The sequence below is a fragment of the Pseudophryne corroboree genome, chromosome 4, assembly GCF_028390025.1.
Source record: "Pseudophryne corroboree isolate aPseCor3 chromosome 4, aPseCor3.hap2, whole genome shotgun sequence".
Lineage (NCBI taxonomy): Eukaryota > Metazoa > Chordata > Amphibia > Anura > Myobatrachidae > Pseudophryne > Pseudophryne corroboree.
Genome location: NC_086447.1, coordinates 687,966,080 through 687,992,914, shown reverse-complemented (window position 1 = coordinate 687,992,914; position 26,835 = coordinate 687,966,080). Strand labels below are relative to the sequence as shown.

The 26,835-nt window shown below is 47.8% G+C and overlaps 1 protein-coding gene and 1 pseudogene across 3 annotated transcripts in view; one reads left to right on the top strand and one right to left on the bottom strand.

Annotated features, from left to right (window-relative positions):
• SHPRH (SNF2 histone linker PHD RING helicase) overlaps window positions 1-26,835 on the bottom strand; it is a 372,150-nt gene that overhangs the window by 290,986 nt on the left and 54,329 nt on the right. For all 3 annotated transcript variants that reach the window (XM_063917889.1, XM_063917888.1, XM_063917887.1), the window contains exon 3: window positions 25,711-25,840. In XM_063917889.1, coding sequence (XP_063773959.1) covers window positions 25,711-25,840 — 130 coding nt within the window. The remainder of the gene's footprint in view (window positions 1-25,710; window positions 25,841-26,835) is intronic.
• LOC134912974 (5S ribosomal RNA) lies at window positions 24,693-24,810 on the top strand (annotated as a pseudogene).

Here is a 26,835-nt window from a genome sequence, read left to right as displayed (position 1 = left end):
AAGTTGTAGTTTAACGTTTTGATTTAAATAATGATTTAATCATTTAATTTAAATAGCTGATTTAATCATTTGATTTAAATCGTGCAACCCCGATAGGCCACCAGTTGAGACTAAACCAGCTTATATTCATTTGCACTGACAAGAAGCAGAATTGCTTTCTAATTACTGAAAGGATTTCAGCTGGTGTCTTGGCTTTCTATGCCTTTTTGCCCATCCCTTTCTTCATGTGTTCAATCATTTTTCCCTGTGTCATTTCACATTATTACACATAACTTAATTTATAGACATCTACAGTGCATCCGGAAAGTATTCACAGTGCTTCACTTTTTCCACAGTTTGTTATGTTACAGCGTTATTCCAAAATGGAATAAATTATTTTTTCCCCTCAAAATTCTACACACAATACCACATAATGACAATGTAAAAAAATATTTTTGTGATGTTTGCAAATTTATTAAAAATAAAATCACATGTAAATAAGTATCCACAGCCTTTGCAATAAAGCTCAAAATTGAGCAACCTGTTTCCAATTATCATCCTTGAGATGTTCCAACAGCTTAATTGGAGCCCACCTGTGGTAAGTTCAGTTGATTGGATATGATTGAAAAGGCACACACCTGTCTATATAAGGTCCTACATTTGACAGTGCATGTCTGAGCACAAACCAAGCATGAAGTCAAACGGAATTGTCTATAGACCTCCGAGACAGGATTGTCTGGAGGCACAAATCTGGGGAGGGTACAGAAAAATATCTGCTGCTTTGAAGGTTCCAATGAGCACAGTGGCCTACATCATCCGTAAATGGAAGAAGTTCGGAACCACCAGGACTCCTACGACTTCCTAGAGCTGGCTGGCTGTCTAAACTGAGCGATTGGGGGAGAAGGGCCCTAGTCAGGGAGGTGTCCAAAAACCAGTTGGTCATTTTGTCAGAGCTACAGCATTCCCCTGTGGAGAACAGAGAACCTTCCAGAAGGATAACTATCTACGCAGCAATCCATCAATCAGGCCTGTATGGTAGAGTGACCAGACGGAAGCCACATGGCAGCCCGCCTGGAGTTTGCCAAAATGCACCTGAAGGACTTTCAGACCATGAGAAACAAAATTCTCTGGTCTGATGAGAAAAAAATAAGATTTTACTTACCGATAAATCTATTTCTCGTAGTCCGTAGTGGATGCTGGGACTCCGTAAGGACCATGGGGAATAGCGGCTCCGCAGGAGACAGGGCACAAGAATAAAAGCTTTAGGATCAGGTGGTGTGCACTGGCTCCTCCCCCTATGACCCTCCTCCAAGCCTCAGTTAGGATACTGTGCCCGGACGAGCGTACATAATAAGGAAGGATATTGAATCCCGGGTAAGACTCATACCAGCCACACCAATCACACCGTACAACTTGTGATCTGAACCCAGTTAACAGTATGATAACAACGAAGGAGCCTCTGAAAAGATGGCTCACAACAACAATAACCCGATTTAGTTAACAATAACTATGTACAAGTATTGCAGACAATCCGCACTTGGGATGGGCGCCCAGCATCCACTACGGACTACGAGAAATAGATTTATCGGTAAGTAAAATCTTATTTTCTCTGACGTCCTAGTGGATGCTGGGACTCCGTAAGGACCATGGGGATTATACCAAAGCTCCCAAACGGGCGGGAGAGTGCGGATGACTCTGCAGCACCGAATGAGAGAACTCCAGGTCCTCCTCAGCCAGGGTATCAAATTTGTAGAATTTAGCAAACGTGTTTGCCCCTGACCAAGTAGCTGCTCGGCGAAGTTGTAAAGCCTAAACCCCTCGGGCAGCCGCCCAAGATGAGCCCACTTTCCTTGTGGAATGGGCTTTCACAGATTTTGGCTGTGGCAGGCCTGCCACAGAATGTGCAAGCTGAATTGTACTACAAATCCAACGAGCAATAGTCTGCTTAGAAGAAGGAGCACCCAGCTTGTTGGGTGCATACAGGATAAACAGCGAGTCAGACTTTCTGACTCCCGCCGTCCTGGAAACATATATTTTCAGGGCCCTGACAACGTCAAGTAACTTGGAGTCCTCCAAGTCCCTAGTAGCCGCAGGCACCACAATAGGTTGGTTCATGTGAAAGGCAGAAACCACCTTAGGGAGAAATTGAGGACGAGTCCTCAATTCTGCCCTGTCAGAATGAAAAATTAAGTAAGGGCTTTTATATAATAAAGCCGCCAATTCTGACACACGCCTGGCTGAAGCCAGGGCTAACAGCATCGTCACCTTCCATGTGAGATATTTTAAGTTCACAGTGGTGAGTGGTTCAAACCAATGTGACTTAAGGAACCTCAAAACAACATTGAGATCCCAAGGTGCCACTGGAGGCACAAAAGGAGGTTGTATATGCAGTACCCCTTTTACAAATGTCTGAACTTCAGGTACTGAAGCCAGTTCTTTCTGGAAGAAAATCGACAGGGCCGAAATTTGAACCTTAATGGACCCTAATTTTAGGCCCATAGACAGTCCTGTTTGCAGGAAATGGAGGAAACGACCCAGTTGAAATTCCTCTGTAGGGGCCTTCTTGGCCTCACACCACGCAACATATTTTCGCCAAATGCGGTGATAATGTTTTGCGGTTACATCCTTCCTGGCTTTGACCAGGGTAGGGATGACTTCATCTGGAATGCCTTTTTCCTTCAGGATCCGGCGTTCAACCGCCATGCCGTCAAACGCAGCCGCGGTAAGTCTTGGAACAGACAAGGCCCCTGTTGGAGCAGGTCCTTTCTTAGAGGTAGAGGCCACGGGTCTTCCGTGAGCATCTCTTGAAGTTCCGGGTACCAAGTCCTTCTTGGCCAATCCGGAACCACGAGTATCGTTCTTACTCCTCTCCTTCTTATGATTCTCAGTACTTTTGGTATGAGAGGCAGAGGAGGGAACACATACACTGACTGGTACACCCACGGTGTCACCAGAGCGTCCACCGCTATTGCCTGAGGGTCCCTTGACCTGGCGCAATATCTGTCTAGTTTTTTGTTTAGACGTGACGCCATCATGTCCACCTTTGGTTTTTCCCAACGGTTTACAATCAGGTGGAAGACTTCTGGGTGAAGTCCCCACTCTCCCGGGTGAAGGTCGTGTCTGCTGAGGAAGTCTGCTTCCCAGTTGTCACTCCCGGAATGAACACTGCTGACAGAGCTATCCCATGATTTTCCGCCCAGCGAAGAATCCTTGCAGCTTCTGCCATTGCCCTCCTGCTTCTCGTGCCGCCCTGTCTGTTTACGTGGGCGACTGACGTGATGTTGTCCGATTGGATCAATACCGCCTGACCCTGAAGCAGGGGTTTCGCTTGACTTAGGGCATTGTAAATGGCCCTTAGTTCCAGAATGTTTATATGAAGAGATGTTTCCATGCTTGACCACAAGCCCTGGAAATTTTTTCCCTGTGTGACTGCCCCCCAGCCTCTCAGGCTGGCGTCCGTGGTCACCAGGACCCAATCCTGAATGCCAAATCTGCGGCCCTCTAGTAGATGAGCACTCTGCAGCCACCACAGAAGAGACACCCTTGTCCTTGTCGACAGGGTTATCCGCTGATGCATCTGAAGATGCGATCCGGACCATTTGTCCAGTAGATCCCACTGAAACGTTCTTGCATGGAATCTTCCGAATGGAATCGCTTCGTAAGAAGCCACCATTTTTCCCAGGACCCTCGTGCACTGATGCACTGACACCTGGCCTGGTTTTAGGAGGTTCCTGACTAGCTCGGATAACTCCCTGGCCTTCTCCTCCGGGAGAAACACCTTTTTCTGGACTGTGTCCAGAATCATTCCTAGGAACAGTAGACGTGTCGTTGGAATCAGCTGCGATTTTGGAATATTTAGGATCCACCCGTGCTGACGTAACACTACCTGAGATAGTGCTACTCCGACTTCTAACTGTTCCCTGGACCTTGCCCTTATCAGGAGATCGTCCAAGTAAGGGATAATTAAGATGCCTTTTCTTCGAAGAAGAATCATCATTTCGGCCATTACCTTGGTAAAGACCCGAGGTGCCGTGGACAACCCAAACGGCAGCGTCTGAAACTGATAATGACAGTTTTGTACTACAAACCTGAGGTACCCTTGGTGAGACGGGTAGATTGGGACGTGGAGATAAGCATCCTTGATGTCCAGAGACACCATATAGTCCCCTTCTTCCAGGTTTGCTATCACCGCTCTGAGTGATTCCATCTTGAATTTGAACCTCTTTATGTAAGTGTTCAGGGATTTTAGATTTAAAATTGGTCTCACCGAGCCGTCCGGCTTCGGTACCACAAACAGCGCGGAATAATACCCCTTTCCCTGTTGTAGGAGGGGTACCTTGATTATCACCTGCTGGGAATACAGCTTGTGAATGGCTTCCAAAACTGCCTCCCTGTCGGAGGGAGACTTTGGTAGAGCAGACTTCAGGAACCGGCGAGGGGGAAACGCCTCGAATTCCAGTTTGTACCCCTGCGATACTACCTGTAGAATCCAGGGGTCCACTTGCGAGTGAGCCCACTGCGCGTTGAAATTCTTGAGACGGGCCCCCACCATGTCTGAGTCTGCTTGTAAAGCCCCAGCGTCATGCTGAAGACTTGGCAGAAGCAGGGGAGGGCTTCTGCTCCTGGGAAGCGGCTGCATGGTGCATTCTTTTTCCCCTTCCTCTGCCCCGGGGCAGGAAGGAATGGCCTTTAGCTCGCTTGTACTTATGGGAACGAAAGGACTGAGTTTGAAAAGACGGTGTCTTTTTCTGCTGATGTGAAGTGACCTGGGGTAAAAAGGTGGATTTTCCAGCCGTTGCCGTGGCCACCAGGTCCGATAGACCAGCCCCAAATAACTCCTCCCCTTTATACGGCAATACTTCCATATGTCGTTTGGAATCCGCATCGCCTGACCACTGTCGCGTCCATAACGCTCTTCTGGCAGAAATGGACATAGCACTTACTCTTGATGCCAGGGTGCAAATATCCCTCTGTGCATCACGCATATATAGTAATGCATCCTTCAAATGCTCTATAGTTAACAGTATATTGTCCCTATCCAGGGTATCAATATTTTCAGTCAGGGAATCCGACCACGCGACGCCAGCACTGCACATCCAGGCTGAAGCGATTGCTGGTCGCAGTATAACACCAGTATGTGTGTATATACTTTTAAGAATATTTTCCAGCCTTCTATCTGCTGGTTCTTTGAGGGTGGCCGTATCAGGAGACGGTAACGCTACTTGTTTAGATAAACATGTGAGCGCCTTATCTACCCTAGGGGGTGTTTCCCAACGTGTCCTAACCTCTAACGGGAAAGGATATAGTGCCAATAATTTTTTAGAAATTAGCAGTTTTTTGTCGGGGGAAACCCACGCTTTATCACACACCTCATTTAACTCATCTGACTCAGGGAAAACTATTGGTAGTTTTTTCACACCCCACATAATACCCTTCTTTGTGGTACTTGTAGTGTCAGAAATGTTCAATGCTTCCTTCATTGCCGTGATCATGTAACGTGTGGCCCTACTGGACATTACGTTTGTCTCCTCACCGTCGACACTAGACTCAGTATCTGTGTCTGGGTCTGTGTCGACCCACTGAGGTAACGGGCGTTTTAGGGCCCCTGACGGTGTCTGAGATGCCTGGACAGGCACTAATTGATTTGCCGGCTGTCTCATGTCATCAACCGTTCTTTGCAAAGTGCAGACATTATCACTTAATTCTTTAAATACAATCATCCAGTCAGGTGTCGACTCCCTAGGGGGTGACATCACTAACCCAGGCAATTGCTCCGCCTCCACATCATTTTCCTCCTCATACATGTCGACACACACGTACCGACACACAGCACACACACCGGGAATGCTCTGATAGAGGACAGGACCCCACAAGCCCTTTGGAGAGACAGAGGGAGAGTCTGCCAGCACACACCAAGCGCTATATATACAGGGATAACCTTATATAAGTGTTATTCCCTTATAGCTGCTGTTTATATAGTTTTTAGCTGCCAATAGTGCCCCCCCTTCTCTTTTTTACCCTGATTCAGTAGCAAGTCTGCAGGGGAGAGTCAGGGAGCTGTCCTTCCAGCGGAGCTGTGAGGGAAAATGGCGCTTGTGTGCTGAGGAGATAGGCTCCGCCCCTTCACGACGTCCTTATCTCCCGCTTTTTCTGTAAAAAATGGCAGGGGTTAAAATACATCCATATAGCCCCAGAGCTATATGTGATGTATTCTTTAGCCAATCTAAGGTATATCATGTTATATTGCGTCTCAGGGCGCTCCCCCCCAGCGCCCTGCACCCTCAGTGACCGGAGTGTGAAGTGTGCTGAGAGCAATGGCGCACAGCTGCGGTGCTGTGCGCTACCTTAGTCTGAAGACAGGATCGTCTTCTGCCGCCGATTTCACCGGACCTCTTCGCTCTTCTGGCTCTGTAAGGGGGCCGGCGGCGCGGCTCCGGGACCCATCCAGGCTGAACCTGTGATCGTCCCTCTGGAGCTAATGTCCAGTAGCCTAAGAAACCCGATCCACTCTGCACGCAGGTGAGTCCGTTTCTTCTCCCCTTAGTCCCACGATGCAGTGAGCCTGTTGCCAGCAGGACTCGCTGAAAATAAAAAACCTAAAATATACTTTTATTCTAAGCAGCTCAGGAGAGCCACCTAGCCTGCACCCTTCTCGTTCGGGCACAAAAATCTAACTGAGGCTTGGAGGAGGGTCATAGGGGGAGGAGCCAGTGCACACCACCTGATCCTAAAGCTTTTATTCTTGTGCCCTGTCTCCTGCGGAGCCGCTATTCCCCATGGTCCTTACGGAGTCCCAGCATCCACTAGGACGTCAGAGAAAAAGATTGAACTCTTTGGCGTGAATGCCAGGCGTCATGTTTGGAGGAAACCAGACACCACACATCACCAGGCCAATACCATCCCTATAGTGAAGCATGGTGGTGGCAACATCATGCTGTGGGGAAATTTTCAGCGGCAGGAACTGGGAGATTAGTCGGGATAGAGGGAAAGATGAATGCAGCAATGTAGAGACATCGTGGATGAAAACCTGCTCCAGAGTGCTCTTGACCTCAGACTGGGGCGACGGTTCATTTTTCAGCAGGACAGTGACCCTAAGCACACAGCCAAGATATCAAAGGAGTGGCTTCAGGACAACTCTATGAATGTCCTTGAGTGGCCCAGCCAGAGCCCAGACTTGAATCCGATTGAACATCTGTGGAGATATCTGAAAATGGCTGTGTACCGACGCTTCCCATCCAATCTGATGGAGCTTGAGAGGTGCTGCAAATAGGAATGGGCAAAACTGCCCCAAGATAGATGTGTCAAGCTTGTGGCATCATATTCAAAAATACTTGAGGCTGTAATTGCTGTCAAAGGTGCATTAACAAAGTATTGAGCAAAGGCTGTGAATACTTATGTACATATGATTTCTTAGTTTTTTATTTTTAATAAATTTGCAAAAATCTCAAAAAAACTTTTTCACGTGGTCATTATGGGGTATTGTGTGTAACATTTTGAGGGAAAGCGCTGTGAATACTTTCCGGATGCACTGTATAGTTTGATTTCTTTGCATGTGTGGATTGCATGGGTTGTTGCTGACATTTGGTGAAAATTTCATTACAGTAGCCTCAATATAAAAGGAGATTTATGGTAAGAACTTACCCTTATTAAATCACTTTCTGCGAGGTACACTGGATTCCACAGGGAATAATATCGGGGTGTAGAGTAGGATCTTGATCCGAGGCACCAACAGGCTAAAAGCTTTGACTGTTCCCAAGATGCTCAGCGCCGCCTCTTCTATAACCCCGCCTCCGTGCACAGGAGCTCAGTTTCGTTAACCAGTCCAATGCAGTAGCAGGCAAAAGAGACGACAGCCGTTAGTAGCCATGTACACCACATTCTCACGACAAGAGAAGGTATCAGCGGCTAATGCCATACCAACCCAAAGAAGCTAAGTGCGTCAGGGTGGGCGCTCTGTGGAATCCAGTGTACCTCGCAGAAAGAGATTTAACAAGGGTAAGTTCTTACCATAAATCTCCTTTTCTGCAGCGGGGTACACTGGTATTCCACAGGGAATAACATCGGGGATGTCCTAAAGCAGTTTCTTAAGGGAGGGGATGCACTGTAGTGGGCACAAGAACCCGGCGTCCAAAAGGAAGCATCCTGGCAGGCGGAAGTATCGAAGGCATAGAACTTTATGAACGTGTTCACTGAGGACCACGTAGTCGCCTTACACAACTGTTCAAGGGTTGCACCACAGCAGGCCGCCCAAGAAGGTCCAACAGACAGAGTAGAATGGGCTTTGATGGTAGCAGGAGCTGGAAGGCCAGCCTGTACATAAGCATGTGCAATCACCATTCTAATCCATCTGGCCAAGGTCTGCTTGTTAGCAGGCCAGCCATGTTTGTGAAAACCAAACAGTACAAAGAGAGAATCAGACTTCCTAACGGAGGATGTCCTCTTCACATAGATATGGAGAGCCCGTACCACATCAAAAGACTGCTCTTTGGAGGATAAATCCAGAGAGACAAAGGCCGAAACCACAATCTCCTGGTTAAGGTGGAAAGAAGACACCACCTTAGGTAGATAACCAGGGCACGTTCGAAGAACCGCCCGGTCACGGTGAAAAATCAGATAGGGGGAGCTAAAAGACAAGGCACCCAAATCTGATACCCGTCTAGCAGAGGCAATAGCCAGCAGAAACAAGACCTTGAAGGAAAGCCACTAAAGGTCCGCAGATTCAACAAGTTCAAACAGAGACTCTTGCAAAGCCTCCAGAACCATAGACAAATCCCAAGGAGCCACAGGTGGGACATAGGGAGGTTGAATCCGTAAAACACCCTGAGTGAAGGTATGAACATCAGGCAGAGTCGCAATTTTTCTCTGAAACAATACCGACAAGGCAGAAATATGAACCTTGAGGGAGACCAGCCGAAGGCCCAAGTCCAGGCCCTGTTGTAGGAAGGCCAAACGTTTGGCCGTACTAAACTTGTAAATGTCATAATTGTTAGATGCGCACCAAGCAAAGTAAGAATTACAGACCCTATGGTAAATCCAAACAGAAGCCGGCTTACGGGCCTTCAACATAGTTTGAATGACCGCCTCAGAAAATCCTTTGGCCCTCAGTACGGAAGAGTCAAGAGCCACGCCATCAAAGCCAGACGGGCCAAATCCTGGTTAACGCAAGGGTCCTAAACGAGGAGGAGGTCTGGTCGTTGCGGAAGCAGAAGAGGACGCTCTAGCGAGAGACCCTGTAGGTCTGAGAACGATTGTCGTCTGGGCCACACTGGAGCTATTAGAAGTAGTATTCCTCTTTCTTGCCGGAACTTCCTCACTACTCTGGGCAGGATTGATACCGGAGGGAACACGTACAACAGCCAAAAGTTCTATGGAATTGCCAGTGCGTCCACGAACGCCGCTTGAAGATCCCTTGTTCGGAAGACTGTCGAGACACCATCAGGTCTGGTAGGCGCCATTTGTCCACTAGGAGTTGAAATACTTCTGGATGAGGGCTCCACTCTCCGGCGTGTACGTCCTGACGACTGAGGAAGTCCGCTTCCCAGTTGAGGACCCCGGAATGAACACTGCCGATATGGCTGGCAGATGGCGTTTCGCCCATTGAAAAATATTTGACACTTCCAACATTGCCATGCGGCCTCGAGTGCCGCCTTGAAGATTTATGTACTCCACTGACTGTACTTGAACAGGCCTGTTCAGTATCAGATGCCAGGCCAGTTTCAGAGCATTGAACACTGCCCGCAATTCCAGAATGTTTAGCGGGAGGAGAGACTCCTCCCTGGTCCACAGACTCTGAAGAGAGTGTTGCTCCAACACCACACCCCAACCCCTCAGACTGGCATCCATCGTCAGAAGGATCCAGTTGGAGATCCAGAAGGGACGACCCCTGCTCAATCGATGGTCCTGCAGCCACCAGCTCAGTGACAGACGGACCTCCGGAGACAAGGAGATCATTTGAGACTTGATTCGGCGAGCAGGCCGTCCCACTTGGCAAGAATCAGCTTCTGCAGAGGGCGGGAATGAAATTGAGCATCCTCCACCATGTCGAAAGCTGACACCATGAGGTCTAGTACTTGAATCGCCGAGTGTATCGACACATGCGGACGAGAGAGGAAGCAACGTATCTTGTCCTGAAGCTTCAGGACTTTCTCCTGTGGTTGTGTGTGTCCAACAATGCTCCCAGATGCACCATGCTCTGGGCAGTGACCAGGGATGATTTCTTCCAGTTGATGAGCCACCCGTAGGCTTGCAGAAACTGGACCGTCAGATTCAAATAACGGAGGAGAACTTCTGGGGAATTGGCCAGGATCAGCAGATCATCCAGATACGGCAGGATCCGGATGCCCCGACGGCGGAGTGAAGCAGTCATAACTGCCTTGACCTTGGTGATAATTTGCGGAGCCGTGGTCAGACCAAACGGTAAGGCCTGGAATTGGTAATGGAGATTGCCAAGAGCAAATCTCAGGTATTGCTGATGTGACATGGCAATAGAGATATGCAAATAAGCATCCTGTATATCCAGGGATACCATATAGTCCCCTGGTTCCAAAGCCAGGACAATAGAGCGAAGGGTCTCCATACGAAATTTGGAGACCCTCACAAACTTGTTCAAAGATTTGAGGTTGAGAATGGGCCGGGAGGAACCATTCGGTTTGGGGACTAGGAACAGCGTTGAATAGTACCCCCTGCCCCTCTGAGCCAGAGGCAACAATACTACCACTCTGTGTCCAGGAGGGATTGTACCACTAAACAGAGAGTTGTTACCTTCACCTGATCCGAAGGGATGTCCGTCAGGCAACGACTTCCCGCACCCAAGCTTCTGAAGTAGTCTTCAACGATACCTGGGTAAACTGTAGAAGTCGGCCTCCCACCCTGGGATCCCGGACGACACAGTACAAAATCAGCAGGTATAATACCGAACACAAACCCCCTGTGCAGTGTGGCAGCACAAACAGAAGATTTCTGAGGTAAAATGTGACTGAAAAACACAGAAAAATACAAAATACATATATCCTGTGAAATACCTATATTAACTAATAACCCCTGACGGGCGGAGCCTCCTCAGGTTACAGAATATAGGGATAGCAGTAGGAGTGAGATACACGGAGTAGAGATCACCCAGCAGCTATATGCGCGCACACACAGTCACATGTACAATGCAGGAATTATGACAAACAATAAAACTGCATTGGACTAGCAATACTATTACAGAGTAAAGTTATGTATATAAACAGATATATCAATGCACAGTAAAAACTGGATGAATATCACAGGGTACTTGTACTAAATAACCCTGAAGTATGACATGTAGAATACGTAAGTGTCCTGTAAATGCACAGTGCTGATTATGCAGGCGGCTTTACAGAGGAGGCATCACCCAGCAGTGCCAGAATCAGCGCAGCTGTGTGTAATGGCGGCCAAACACTGACAGGGATTGAGGGAGACAGAGATGCAGCTTTAGGGCGGGAAAATTTACTCTAAATGGCGCCCAGGGGCTGGGGGAGGGGCTACAGGTCAGAGCCTTAACCCCTTGCTGGACTTCACCACCGGGTGCTGCGGGCTTTAATAAACTGGATTATAGCCTAATCCGACCTGTGCCCTTGCCCTGGTGGTCTAGTGGGGTCCCTGTACTGCCACAGTGTCCAAACCAGCGCGCGCGGCCCGTCTCCTAATGGCCGCGGCGGATCGCGATTTCCAGCGGGTCCCGCCTGGGGGACCCTCTTACCTCCTCCCTGAGTGCGGCCACGCGATCCCGGAGAACTTCGGTTAGTGTGTGTGCCCTCGGTGAAGAACCGGAGCCACCGCTGTAAGTACCCGGCAACCAGGAACGCGGGAGTATACAGCGCCGCTGGGGGAGGTGATGGAGCTGCAGGAGATATTAGAATGATATCTAGCACTAGAGTGCCTCTGCTGCAGCCCTTGAAGTCTCCTATCTTCTTTAAAATAACTCTTCTGAGGGCTGCTGGAGCAGCCCTGCCTGTTAGCTGCTTGCACTGCAGTCACCAACTTACAAACTGAGCTCCTGAGCACAGAGGCGGAGTTATAGAGGAGGCTTCGCTGAGCATCTTGGGAACAGATAAAGCTTTTAGCCTGTTGGTGCCTCGGATCAAGTTCCTACTCTACACCCCAATGTTGTTATTCCCTGTGGAATGTCAGTGTACCCCGCTGCAGAAATATATTTACATATATTTAAAATGTTTTCAATGCTTATTTCACTAGCTGTATATAATAGAATCAACAAAAATAAGAATTTACTTACCGATAATTCTATTTCTCGTAGTCCGTAGTGGATGCTGGGGACTCCGTCAGGACCATGGGGAATAGCGGGCTCCGCAGGAGACAGGGCACATCTAAAAAAGCTTTTAGGTCACATGGTGTGTACTGGCTCCTCCCCCTATGACCCTCCTCCAAGCCTCAGTTAGGTACTGTGCCCAGACGAGCGTACACAATAAGGAAGGATCTTGAATCCCGGGTAAGACTCATACCAGCCACACCAATCACACCGTACAACTTGTGATCTGAACCCAGTTAACAGTATGATAACAAAATGAAGTAGCCTCTGAAAAGATGGCTCACAACAATAGTAATAACCCGATTTTTGTAACAATAACTATGTACAAGCATTGCAGACAATCCGCACTTGGGATGGGCGCCCAGCATCCACTACGGACTACGAGAAATAGAATTATCGGTAAGTAAATTCTTATTTTCTCTAACGTCCTAGTGGATGCTGGGGACTCCGTCAGGACCATGGGGATTATACCAAAGCTCCCAAACGGGCGGGAGAGTGCGGATGACTCTGCAGCACCGAATGAGAGAACTCCAGGTCCTCCTTAGCCAGAGTATCAAATTTGTAAAATTTTACAAACGTGTTCTCCCCTGACCACGTAGCTGCTCGGCAAAGTTGTAATGCAGAGACTCCTCGGGCAGCCGCCCAGGATGAGCCCCCTTCCTTGTGGAATGGGCATCTACATATTTCGGCTGTGGCAGGCCTGCCACAGAATGTGCAAGCTGAATTGTACTACAAATCCAGCGTGCAATAGACTGCTTAGAAGCAGGAGCACCCAGCTTGTTGGGTGCATACAATATAAACAGCAAGTCAGACTTTCTGACTCCAGCCGTCCTAACTATATATATATATATATATATATATTTTTAGGGCCCTGACAACGTCTAGTAACTTGGAGTCCTCCAAGTCCCTAGTAGCCGCAGGCACCACAACAGGTTGTTTCAGGTGAAAACGCTGACACCCCTTTAGGAAGAAACTGGAGACGAGTCCCAGTTCTGCCCTGTTCAAATGGAAAATTTTAATATGGGCTTTTGTAAGACAAAGCCGCCCATTCTGACAATCGCCTGGCCGAGGCCAGGGCTAACACATGGTCACTTCCCATGTGAGATATTGGTCAACAGCATGGTCACTTTCCATGTGAGATATTTCAAATCCACAGATTTGAGCTGTTCAAACCAATATGATTTTAAGAAATCCCAACACTATGTTGAAACCTCACGGTGCCCCTAGAGGCACAAAAAAGCTGTATATGCAATACACCCTTTACAATCTGGACTTCAGGAACTGAAGTCAATTCTTTCTGGAAGAAAATCTACAGGGCCGAAATTTAAATGTTAATGAACCCCAATTTGAGGCCCAAAACACTCCTGTTTTCAGGAAGTGTAGAAATCGACCTAGTTGAATTTCCGTCGTGGAGCCTTCCTGGCCTCACCCACGCAACATATTTTTCACCACATGTGGTGATGACGTTGTGCGGTCACCTCCTTCCTGGCCTTGACCAGGGTAGGTATGACCTCTTATGGAATGCCTTTTCCCTTCAGGATCCGGCATTCAACCGCCATGCCGTCAAACGCAGCCGCGGTAAGTCTTGGAATAGACATGGTACTTGCTGAAGCAAGTCCCTTCTTAGCTCCCCAGGCCCTTAGTCCTCTGTGAGCATTTCTTGAAGTTCCGGGTACCAAGTCCCTCTTGGCCAATCCGGAGCCACTAGTATAGTTCATACTCCTCTATGTCTTATAATTCTCAATACCTTGGTTATGAGAAACAGAGGAGGGAACACATACACTGACTGGTACACCCACGGTGTTACCAGAACATCCACAGCTATCGCCTGAAGGTCTCATGACCTGGCGGAATACCTGTCCCGTTTTTTGTTCGGGCGGGACGCCATCATGTCCACCTTTGGTCTTTGCCAACGGTCCACAATCATGTTGAAAAACTTCCCTATGAAGTTTCCACTCTCCCGGGTGGAGGTCATGCCTGCTGAGGAAGTCTGCTTCCCAGTCGTCCACTCCCGGAAAGAACACTGCTGACAGTGCTATCACATGATTTTCCGCCTCGCGAAAAATCCTTGCAGTTTTGTCACTGCCCTCCTGCTTCTTGTGCCGCCCTTTCTGTTTACGTGGGCGACTGCCGTGATGTTATCCCACTGGATCAATACCGGCTGACCTTGAAGCAGAGGTCTAGCTAAGTTTAGAACATTATAAATTTGCTCTAAGCTTATTTATGCGGAGAGAATTCTCCAGACTTAATCACACTTCCCTGGAAATTTTTTCCCTGTGTGACTGTTCCCCAGCCTCTCAGGCTGGCCTCCGTGGTCACCGGCATCCAATCCTGAATGCCGAATTTGCGGCCCTCTAGAAGATGAGCACTCTGTAATCACCACAGGAGAGACACCCTTGTCCTTGGATATAGGGTTATCCGCTGATGCATCTGAGGATGCGATCCGGACCATTTGTCCAGCAGATCCCACTGAAGAGTTCTTGCGGGAAATCTGCCGAATGGAATTGCTTCGTAATAAGCCACCATTTTTACCAGGACTCTTGTGCAATGATGCACTGACACTTTTCCTGGTTTTAGGAGGATCCCGATTAGCTCGGATAACTCCCTGGCTTTCTCCACTGGGAGAAACACGTTTTTCTGGACTGTGTCCAGAATCATCCCTAGGAACAGTAGACGTGTCGTCGGAAAAAGCTGCGATTTTGGAATATTTAGAATCCCCTCGTGCTGTCGTAGAACTACTTAAGATAGTGCTACTCCGACCTCCAACTGTTCTCTGGACCTTGCCCTTATCAGGAAAGCGTCCATGTTTCTTTTAAGAAAAATCATCATTCCGGTCATTACCTTGGTAAAGACCCGGGGCGCCGTGGACAATCCAAACGGCCGCGTCTGAACTGATAGTGACAGTTCTGTACCAGGAACCTGAAGTACCCTTGGTGAGAAGGGCAAATTTGGACCTGTAGGTAAGCGTCCCTGATATCCAGTGACACCATATCGTCCCCTACTTCCTGGTTCGCTATCACTGCTCCGAGTGACTCCATCTTGATTTGAACGCTTGTATGTAAGTGTTCAAATATTTCAGATCTCACCGAGCCGGTTGGCTTCAGTACCACAATATAGCGTGGAATACTACCCCCTTCCTTGTTGTAAGAAGGGTACTTTGATTATCACCTGCTGGGAATACAGCCTGTGAATTGTGTGAGGGGGAGACGTCTCGAATTTCCAATGTACACCTGGGATATTACATGTAGGATCCCGGAGTTCCCTTGCGAGTGTTGCTGAAACTCTTGAGATGACCCCCTACCGCACCTGAGTCCGCTTGTACGGCCCCAGCGTTATGCTGCGGACTTGGCAGAAGCCGTGAGAAGCTTCTGTTCCTGGGAATGAGCTGCTTGCTGCAGTCTTCTTCCCTTTCCTCTACCCATGGGCAGATATGACTGGCCTTTGCCCGCCTGCCCGTATGAGGACGAAAGGACTGAGACTGAAAGACTGTGTCCTTTTCTGCCAATATGTGACTCGGGGTAACAAAAGGTGGATTTTTCAGCTGTTGCCATGGCCACCAGATCCAATGGACCGCCCCTTTATACGGCAATACTTCCATATGCCGTCTGGAATCTGCCTCACCTGACCACTGTCGTGTCTTCGTCTGGCAGATATGTACATCACATTTACTCTTGATGCCAGAATGCAAATATGCCTCTGCGCATCACGCATATATAGAAATGCATCCTTAAAATGCTCTATAGACAATAAAATCCTGTCCCTGTCAAGGGTATCAAAATTTTCAGTCAGGAAATCCGACCAAGCCCCCTCAGCGCTGCACATCCAGGCTGAGGCGATTGCTGGTCGTAGTATAACACCAGTATGTGTGTATATACTGTTATGATATTTTCCAGCTTCCTATCAGCTGGCTCCTTGAGGGTGGCCGTATCTGGAAACGGTAACGCCATGTTTTTTATAAGCGTGTGAGCGCCTTATCCACCCTAAGGTGTGTTTTCCAACTCGCCCTTACTTCTGGCGGGAAAAGGGTATACCGCCCATAACTTTCTATCGGAGGAACCCCACGTATCATCACACACTTCATTTAATTTATCTGATTCAGGCAAAACTACAAGTAGTTTATTCCCACCCTACAAAATACCCATATTTGTGGTACTTGTGGTATCAGAAATATGTAACACCTCCTTCATTGCCCTTAACATGTAACTTGTGGCCCTAAAGGAAAAATACGTTTGTTTCTTCACCGTCGACACTGGGGTCAGTGTCCGTGTCAGTGTCTGTCGACCGACTGAGGTAAATGGGCGTTTTTACAAGCCCCTGACGGTGTCTGAGACGCCTGGACCGATACTAATTTGTCCGCCGGCTGTTTCATGTCGTCAACCGGCTTGCAGCGTGTTGACATTATCACGTAATTCCCTAAATAAGCCATCCATTCCGGTGTCGACTCCCTAGAGAGTGACATCACCATTACAGGCAATTTTCTCCGTCTCCTCACCAACATTTTCCTCATACATGTCGACACACACGTACCGACCTACTGCACACACACAGGGAATGCTCTGATAGAGGACAGGACCCACTAGCCCTTTGGGGAGACAGAGGGAGAGTTTGCCAGCACACACCAAAAGCGCCATAATGTATATAACAACCCTAGAAGGTGTTGTTTCTATATATATGCGCTCTTAATATATAAATATATCGCCAATTTATGCCCCCCTTCTCTTTAACCCTGTTTCTGTAGTGCAGGGGAGAGTGGGAGCCTTCCTCACCAGCGGAGCTGGTCAGGAAAATGGCGCTGAGTGCTGAGGAGAATAAGCTCCGCCCCTTTCTCGGCGGGTTTTTCTCCCGGTTATTAGGAAAACTGGCCTGGGTTAAATACATACATATAGCCTTAATGGCTATATGTGATGTATTTATTTGCCTCTAAGGTAATCTATATTGCTGCCCAGGGCGCCCCCAGCAGCGCCCTGCACCCTCCGTGACCGAGATCAGTGAGCCGTGTAGCAACAATGGCGCACAGCTGCAGTGCTGTGCGCTACCTTCATGAAGACTGAGGAGTCTTCTGCCGCCTGTTTCCGGACCTCCGTTCTGCCGTTCTTCAGCGTCTGTAAGGGGGATCGGCGGCGCGGCTCCGGGACGAACCCCAGGCTGACCTGTGTTCCGACTCCCTCTGGAGCTCAGTGTCCAGTAGCCTAAGACTTCAATCCTCCTGCACGCAGGTGAGTTGCAAGTCTCTCCCCTAAGTCCCTCGTTGCAGTGATCCTGTCGCCAGCAGGAATCACTGATTAGAAACCTAAAAAAAAACTTTTCTAAACAGCTCTTTAAGAGAGCCACCTAGATTGCACCCTCTCGGACGGGCACAAAAACCTAACTGAGGCTTGGAGGAGGGTCATAGGGGGAGGAGCCAGTACACACCATGTGACCTAAAAGCTTTTTTAGATGTGCCCTGTCTCCTGCGGAGCCCGCTATTCCCCATGGTCCTGACGGAGTCCCCAGCATCCACTAGGACGTTAGAGAAAAATAAATGAGATGCATGCAAGGTGGTATACAATCTGGACATCTGGTCACTAGCATATTAGATACGTGTGACTATTATGAGGGAGTAGACTAGTAGGGGTCGGCACCGCATTGGATTTGAAATCGCAAGGCAATGTATATATACCCTTGCGAGTGGACCTACAGTGTGAAATAATAGAAGGATCTTTGATAGGGGTGCTTGATGTAAAAGTTGGTGGTGCTCCCAGAGTCAGTGGTATAAATTACAGTGTACAAAGAAAAAAATAAGATTTTACTTACCGATAAATCTATTTCTCGTAGTCCGTAGTGGATGCTGGGACTCCGTCAGGACCATGGGGATTAGCGGCTCCGCAGGAGACAGGGCACAAAAATAAAGCTTTAGGATCAGGTGGTGTGCACTGGCTCCTCCCCCTATGACCCCCCTCCAAGCCTCAGTTAGGATACTGTGCCCGGACGAGCGTACACAATAAGGAAGGATCTTGAATCCCGGGTAAGACTCATACCAGCCACACCAATCACACCGTACAACCTGTGATCTGAACCCAGTTAACAGTATGATAAACGTAGAAGCCTCTGAACAGACGGCTCACAACAATAACAACCCGATTTTTTTGTAACAATAACTATGTACAAGTATTGCAGACAATCCGCACTTGGGATGGGCGCCCAGCATCCACTACGGACTACGAGAAATAGATTTATCGGTAAGTAAAATCTTATTTTCTCTGACGTCCTAGTGGATGCTGGGACTCCGTCAGGACCATGGGGATTATACCAAAGCTCCCAAACGGGCGGGAGAGTGCGGATGACTCTGCAGCACCGAATGAGAGAACTCCAGGTCCTCTTTAGCCAGGGTATCAAATTTGTAGAATTTTACAAACGTGTTCTCCCCCGACCACGTAGCTGCTCGGCAGAGTTGTAATGCCGAGACCCCTCGGGCAGCCGCCCAGGATGAGCCCACCTTCCTTGTGGAATGGGCCTTGACAGATTTAGGCTGTGGCAGGCCTGCCACAGAATGTGCAAGTTGAATTGTGCTACAAATCCAACGAGCAATCGTCTGCTTAGAAGCAGGAGCACCCAGCTTGTTGGGTGCATACAGTATAAACAGCGAGTCAGATTTTCTGACTCCAGCCGTCCTTGAAATATATATTTTCAATGCCCGGACAACGTCCAGCAACTTGGAATCCTCCAAATCGCTAGTAGCCGCAGGCACCACAATAGGCTGGTTCAGGTGAAACGCTGACACCACCTTAGGCAGAAACTGAGGACGCGTCCGCAGTTCTGCCCTGTCCGAATGGAAAATCAGATATGGGCTTTTATACGATAAAGCCGCCAATTCTGATACTCTCCTGGCCGAAGCCAGGGCCAGTAGCATGGTTACTTTCCATGTAAGATATTTCAAATCTACCGATTTGAGTGGCTCAAACCAATGTGATTTGAGAAAATCCAAAACTACATTAAGGTCCCACGGAGCCACTATGGCCACAACCGGGGGCTGTATATGTAGTACTCCTTTCACAAAAGTCTGGACTTCAGGAACTGAAGCCAATTCTTTCTGGAAGAAAATCGACAGAGCCGAAATTTGAACCTTAATGGACCCCAATTTGAGGCCCATAGACAATCCTGTTTGCAGGAAATGTAGGAATCGACCCAGTTGAAATTCCTCCGTGGGGGCCTTCCTGGCCTCACACCACGCAACATATTTTCTCCAAATGCGGTGATAATGTTGTGCAGTCACCTCCTTCCTGGCTTTTACCAGTGTAGGAATGACCTCTTCCGGAATGCCTTTTTCCCTTAGAATTCGGCGTTCAACCGCCATGCCGTCAAACGCAGCCGCGGTAAGTCTTGGAATAGACACGGTCCCTGCTGAAGCAGGTCCCGTCTTAGAGGTAGAGGCCACGGATCTTCCGTGAGCATCTCCTGAAGTTCCGGGTACCAAGTTCTTCTTGGCCAATCCGGAGCCACGAGTATCGTTCTTACTCCCCTTTGCCGTATAATTCTCAGTACTTTTGGTATGAGAGGCAGAGGAGGTAACACATACACTGACTGGAACACCCAAGGTGTTACCAGAGCGTCCACAGCTATTGCCTGAGGGTCTCTTGACCTGGCGCAATACCTGTCCAGTTTTTTGTTGAGGCGAGACGCCATCATGTCCACCTTTGGTTTTTCCCAACGGTTCACAATCATGTGGAAAACTTCTGGATGAAGTCCCCACTCTCCCGGGTGTAGATCGTGTCTGCTGAGGAAGTCTGCTTCCCAGTTGTCCACTCCCGGAATGAACACTGCTGACAGTGCTATCACATGATCTTCCGCCCAGCGAAGAATCCTTGCAGCTTCTGCCATTGCTCTCCTGCTTCTTGTGCCGCCCTGTCTGTTTACGTGGGCGACTGCCGTGATGTTGTCCGACTGGATCAACACCGGCTGACCCTGAAGCAGGGGTTTTGCCAGGCTTAGAGCATTGTAAATCGCTCTTAGCTCCAGTATATTTATGTGAAGAGACATCTCCAGGTTTGACCATACTCCCTGGAAGTTTCTTCCCTGTGTGACCGCTCCCCAGCCTCTCAGACTGGCATCCGTGGTCACCAGGACCCAGTCCTGTATGCCGAATCTGCGGCCCTCTAACAGATGAGCACTCTGCAACCACCACAGAAGAGACACCCTTGTCCGTGGCGATAAGGTTATCCGCTGATGCATCTGCAGATGCGATCCGGACCATTTGTCCAGCAGATCCCACTGAAAAGTTTGTGCGTGGAATCTGCCGAATGGAATCGCTTCGTAAGAAGCCACCATCTTTCCCAGGACTCTTGTGCATTGATGCACAGACACTTTTCCTGGTTTTAGGAGGTTCCTGACAAGTTCGGATAACTCCTTGGCTTTCTCCTCCGGAAGAAACACCTTTTTCTGAACCGTGTCCAGAATCATTCCCAGGAACAGCAGACGTGTTGTCGGGGTCAACTGAGATTTTGGAAAATTCAGAATCCACCCGTGTTGTTGCAGCACTACTTGGGTTAGTGCTACTCCGTCCTCCAGCTGTTCTCTGGACCTTGCCCTTATCAGGAGATCGTCCAAGTAAGGGATAATTAATACGCCTCTTCTTCGCAGAAGAATCATCATTTCGGCCATTACCTTGGTAAAGACCCGAGGTGCCGTGGACAATCCAAACGGCAGCGTCTGAAACTGATAATGACAGTTTTGCACCACGAACCTGAGGTACCCTTGATGTGAAGGGCAAATTGGGACATGCAGGTAAGCATCTTTTATGTCCAGGGACACCATAAAGTCCCCTTCTTCCAGATTCGCTATCACTGCTCTGAGTGACTCCATCTTGAACTTGAATTTTTGTATGTACAGGTTCAAAGATTTCAGATTTAGAATAGGTCTTACCGAGCCGTCCGGCTTCGGTACCACAAATAGTGTGGAGTAATACCCCTTTCCCTGTTGTAGGAGGGGTACCTTGACTATCACCTGCTGAGAAAACAGCTTGTGAATGGCGTCCAATACCGTCGCCCTGTCTGAGGGCGACGTTGGCAAAGCAGACTTTAGGAACCGGCGAGGGGGAGACTTCTCGAATTCCAACCTGTAACCCTGAGATACTACCTGCAGGATCCAGGGGTCCACCTGTGAGCAAGCCCACTGCGCGCTGAAATTCTTGAGTCGACCCCCCACCGCTCCTGAGTCCGCTTGTAAAGCCCCAGCGTCATGCTGAGGGCTTTGCAGAACCCGGGGCGGGCTTCTGTTCCTGGGAAGGAGCTGCTTGCTGCCCTCTCTTACCCTTTCCTCTGCCTCGGGGCAGATATGACTGTCCTTTTGCCCGCTTGTTCTTATAGGACCGAAAGGACTGCGGCTGAAAAGACGGTGTCTTTTTCTGTTGGGAGGGGGTCTGAGGTAAAAAGGTGGATTTTCCGGCAGTTGCCGTGGCCACCAGATCCGATAGACCGACGCCAAATAATTCCTCCCCTTTATACGGCAATACTTCCATATGCCGTTTGGAATCCGCATCACCTGACCACTGTCGCGTCCATAAACTTCTTCTGGCAGATATGGACATCGCACTTACTCTCGATGCCAGAGTGCAAATATCCCTCTGAGCATCTCGCATATAAAGAAAAGCATCCTTTAATTGCTCTAAAGTCAATAAAATACTGTCCCTATCCAGGGTATCAATATTTTCAGTCAGGGAATCCGACCAGACCACCCCAGCACTGCACATCCAGGCTGAGGCGATGGCTGGTCGCAGTATAACACCAGTATGTGTGTATATACTTTTTAAGGTAGTTTCCAGCCTCCTATCAGCTGGATCCTTGAGGGCGGCCGTATCAGGAGACGGTAACGCCACTTGTTTTGATAAGCGTGTGAGCGCCTTATCCACCCTAGGGGGTGTTTCCCAGCGCGCCCTAACCTCTGGCGGGAAAGGGTATAATGCCAATAACTTTTTTGAAATTAGCACTTTTCTATCTGGGTTAACCCACGCTTCATCACATACATCATTCAATTCCTCTGATTCAGGAAAAACTACAGGTAGTTTTTTCACACCCCACATAATACCCCTTTTTGTGGTACTTGCAGTATCAGAGATATGTAAAGTCTCCTTCATTGCCGTGATCATATAACGTGTGGCCCTACTGGAAAATACGTTTGTTTCTTCACCGTCGACACTAGATTCAGTGTCCGTGTCTGGGTCTGTGTCGACCGACTGAGGTAAAGGGCGTTTTACAGCCCCTGACGGTGTCTGAGACGCCTGGGCAGGTACTAACTGGTTTGCCGGCCGTCTCATGTCGTCAACTGATTTTTGTAATGTGCTGACATTATCACGTAATTCCATAAACAAAGCCATCCATTCCGGTGTCGACTCCCTGGGGGGTGACATCACCATTACCGGCAATTGCTCTGCCTCCACACCAACATCGTCCTCATACATGTCGACACACACGTACCGACACACAGCAGACACACAGGGAATGCTCTATTGAAGACAGGACCCCACTAGCCCTTTGGGGAGACAGAGGGAGAGTTTGCCAGCACACACCCAAGCGCTATAATATATATGGGAACAACCCTATATAAGTGTTGTATCCTTATAGCAGCTTAAATATAGTAATATCGCCAAAAAAGTGCCCCCCCTCTCTGTTTTACCCTGTTTCTGTAGTGCAGTGCAGGGGAGAGTCCTGGGAGCCTTCCTCACAGCGGAGCTGAGCAGGAAAATGGCGCTGTGTGCTGAGGAGAACAAGCCCCGCCCCCTATTTCGGCGGGCTCTTCTCCCGGAGTTTGTGAGATCTGGCAGGGGTTAAATACATCCATATAGCCTCAAGGGCTATATGTGATGTATTTTTAGCCATAAAAAAGGTATTATACATTGCTGCCCAGGGCGCCCCCCCCAGCGCCCTGCAACCTCAGTAACCGCTGTGTGAAGTGTGCTGACAACAATGGCGCACAGCTGCAGTGCTGTGCGCTACCTCATGAAGACTGAAAAGTCTTCTGCCGCCTGTTTCTGGACCTCTTCAATCTTCGGCATCTGCAAGGGGGGTCGGCGGCGCGGCTCCGGGACCGGACTCCATGGCTGGGCCTGTGTTCGATCCCTCTGGAGCTAATGGTGTCCAGTAGCCTAAGAAGCCAATCCATCCTGCACGCAGGTGAGTTCACTTCTCTCCCCTAAGTCCCTCGATGCAGTGAGCCTGTTGCCAGCAGGACTCACTGAAAATAAAAAACCTAAAAACTTTTTCTAAGCAGCTCTTTAGGAGAGCCACCTAGATTGCACCCTGCTCGGACGGGCACAAAAACCTAACTGAGGCTTGGAGGGGGGTCATAGGGGGAGGAGCCAGTGCACACCACCTGATCCTAAAGCTTTATTTTTGTGCCCTGTCTCCTGCGGAGCCGCTAATCCCCATGGTCCTGACGGAGTCCCAGCATCCACTAGGACGTCAGAGAAAGAAAGACTATGTTGGGGCACACTCGATGGATATGAAATATGTTAAAACGTAACTTTTATTATGGTTAATCATAAAAGAAGAATGGACACAGGCTTACATACAAAAAAACACAGTGAACAAGCCACACAGTGGTGAAACGGCCCGTCTGTGAACTAGTGGAGCCAGACATTGCATGGTCTGGTCCACACCTGCTCTCTTGGTATCGTAAAGCCCATTGTGGCTTTCTTTATTATAGAAACCTCTCATATAGTAGCTTTCTACTCTATTTTAGCAACATATTCCTTTTCTCTTTGGTGTAAATTTCTTTAGCCTACATGGAACCTATATTTACCATTTTGTGCCTCATGCCTCATGTCTAACTGTACTATTTGGTATGCAATTGGATGTTTTCCTTTTTTATGTAGGTTACTATAATGAAAGTATTATACTTATAACCTAACTAGTACTCAGATTAATGTGGTGCATATTTTATTGCACAACCTTTGCAGAAAATTAAGTAGTACCTTTTCCATGCGGATTATCAATGAATGTATTGCATATTGTACTGCCAATGAATGAAACATATTCATAACCTTCTTGCAATCTTTTACATATCCAAAATTACTTGACAAACTATCACTCACTATGAAAGTTTATTTATCGGTTTTCACAATGCCTTTTAGAGCAGAGGTCCCATATTGTCAATGATAGACATTTATTCATGGTAATTTTGGGGAGTCTCAGCTCACCACCTCCTTTTCCTCTGTGTGCCCTCTCTCTCTCTTTCACCGTCCACTATAATTCTATATGTCAGTGAACAGCAGAAGTTGGGGCACACTCACTCTCTCTTCACATTCTTTCCCCCCCCCCACGAGAACCCTCTCATCCACTGCCAGATATCACAACTGTAATAGGTGACTTGGGGCAGATCAGCGGGACAGTAGAAATTCTCTACTTGGTATAAATGCCGAAACTACATGTTCTCTCATTTGTTTGAATCATATTACCACTGCCATACTTCACTGGCTACGCCCAAATCCGTCTAATCTTGGAAGCAAAGCAGTGACAGGCCTGATCAGTACAAGGTCAGGTGACTACTTTGGAAATCAGGTGCAGTAGCTCCAATCATCAACAAACAGCACAAGTGGTGGAGAAAACATTGGCCTTACCTCTATACCTATTCTACCAATTAGAACTACAATTTTGCAAGACCACCTACCAGAGAAAGAAGCTTCAATAGCACAACCATTACAAATACCAAGGGACTCATTATCAAGGAGTAAATCTACCGTTATTGAAAATCATTTTCCTCCATAACGATATTACACTCCTGATATACTAAGATATTGTACATATTGTACAAGTTTTAACATATTTCATATCCATCAAGTGTGCCCCAACATAGAGTCTTTCTTTTTTCTTTGTACACTATAACATTATGGAGAGAGAAAGTTACAAAGATCAGGATTACTAAAGGTTTACTAGAAGGTTTACTAAGGAGGGATTCAATTGTTTTACCAGGCACCCAAAGTATGGACGCCCATCAGATCAATTCATCTGTTGCTCCGAATGGGTCCCCATTACTTTTAACGCGTCTACAGTTCTGGTTAGGGCGCCCAAACCATGTACTTTTCGCACATTTCTACTTGACACCTCAGGATGCTGTAATTAAAAAATGTGTCTTCTATTGTGTGCCTGATCGGAGCAACAATTAAATTACTCTATCAGGCACCTGCTAGTGAAGGAATCTGATGAAACAATTTAATTCCACCCTAAAAATGTTAATGTTCAGAAACGTAACAATAGTTTAACGGTAGTTAAAAGATACACTTTCCTTAAAATTATGTTCACAAATATCTCGTCCACTTGTTTCACTAAATTATAGATTACCATTGGTATATTCTGACCAAATCTACATCACTGATGTAAATTTTAAAATGTCCTTCTTATTTTTTTTAAATTACATTATTTTTTTGAGGAGAAATGTTACCGCTTTGCCCCAGTATTGCTTGCTCTTTGTACCTGGAATGGTGAAGTTGTAGAACTTTTCCATCAACCTCTGAATAATAAGGCAAGATTTCTTCATCTTTCTACATCCCTCACTGAGGAATTCTGGCTTGGATAAACATGCTTCCAACAAATAGATCCCAACCTAAAAAAAGGATATGAGGAAAATAAAGACTTCCTGTATAAAACACATATCTGGAAGAGCAATTTCTAACAGTCAGTAGCTGGTGGCATAAGACATATAAATATGTTCCTTGTTTCGAATCAATCCCATGTACCAAACCATGAAACGTTATTCAAAGAAGAGACTCAAAACGTAAGGACCTCTTGTACCAAGATATTATCAAGTTTGTTACTATAGTAGTGTGGAAAGCAGAAGAACGTATGCTAACAAGCGTACAGTGGTGCTTAAAAGTTTGTGAACCCTTCAGAGTTTTCTATATTTTTGTTCAAATTGTACTAAAATTACCTCAGATTTTCACACAAGTCCTAAAATAAGATTTTACTTACCGATAAATCTATTTCTCGTAGTCCGTAGTGGATGCTGGGGACTCCGTCAGGACCATGGGGATTAGCGGCTCCGCAGGAGACAGGGCACAAAAATAAAGCTTTAGGATCAGGTGGTGTGCACTGGCTCCTCCCCCTATGACCCTCCTCCAAGCCTCAGTTAGGATACTGTGCCCGGACGAGCGTACACAATAAGGAAGGATTTTGAATCCCGGGTAAGACTCATACCAGCCACACCAATCACACCGTACAACTTGTGATCTGAACCCAGTTAACAGTATGACAACGTAGGAGCCTCTGAACAGACGGCTCACAACAATAACAACCCGATTTTTTTGTAACAATAACTATGTACAAGTATTGCAGACAATCCGCACTTGGGATGGGCGCCCAGCATCCACTACGGACTACGAGAAATAGATTTATCGGTAAGTAAAATCTTATTTTCTCTAACGTCCTAGTGGATGCTGGGGACTCCGTCAGGACCATGGGGATTATACCAAAGCTCCCAAACGGGCGGGAGAGTGCGGATGACTCTGCAGCACCGAATGAGAGAACTCCAGGTCCTCTTTAGCCAGGGTATCAAATTTGTAGAATTTTACAAACGTGTTCTCCCCCGACCACGTAGCTGCT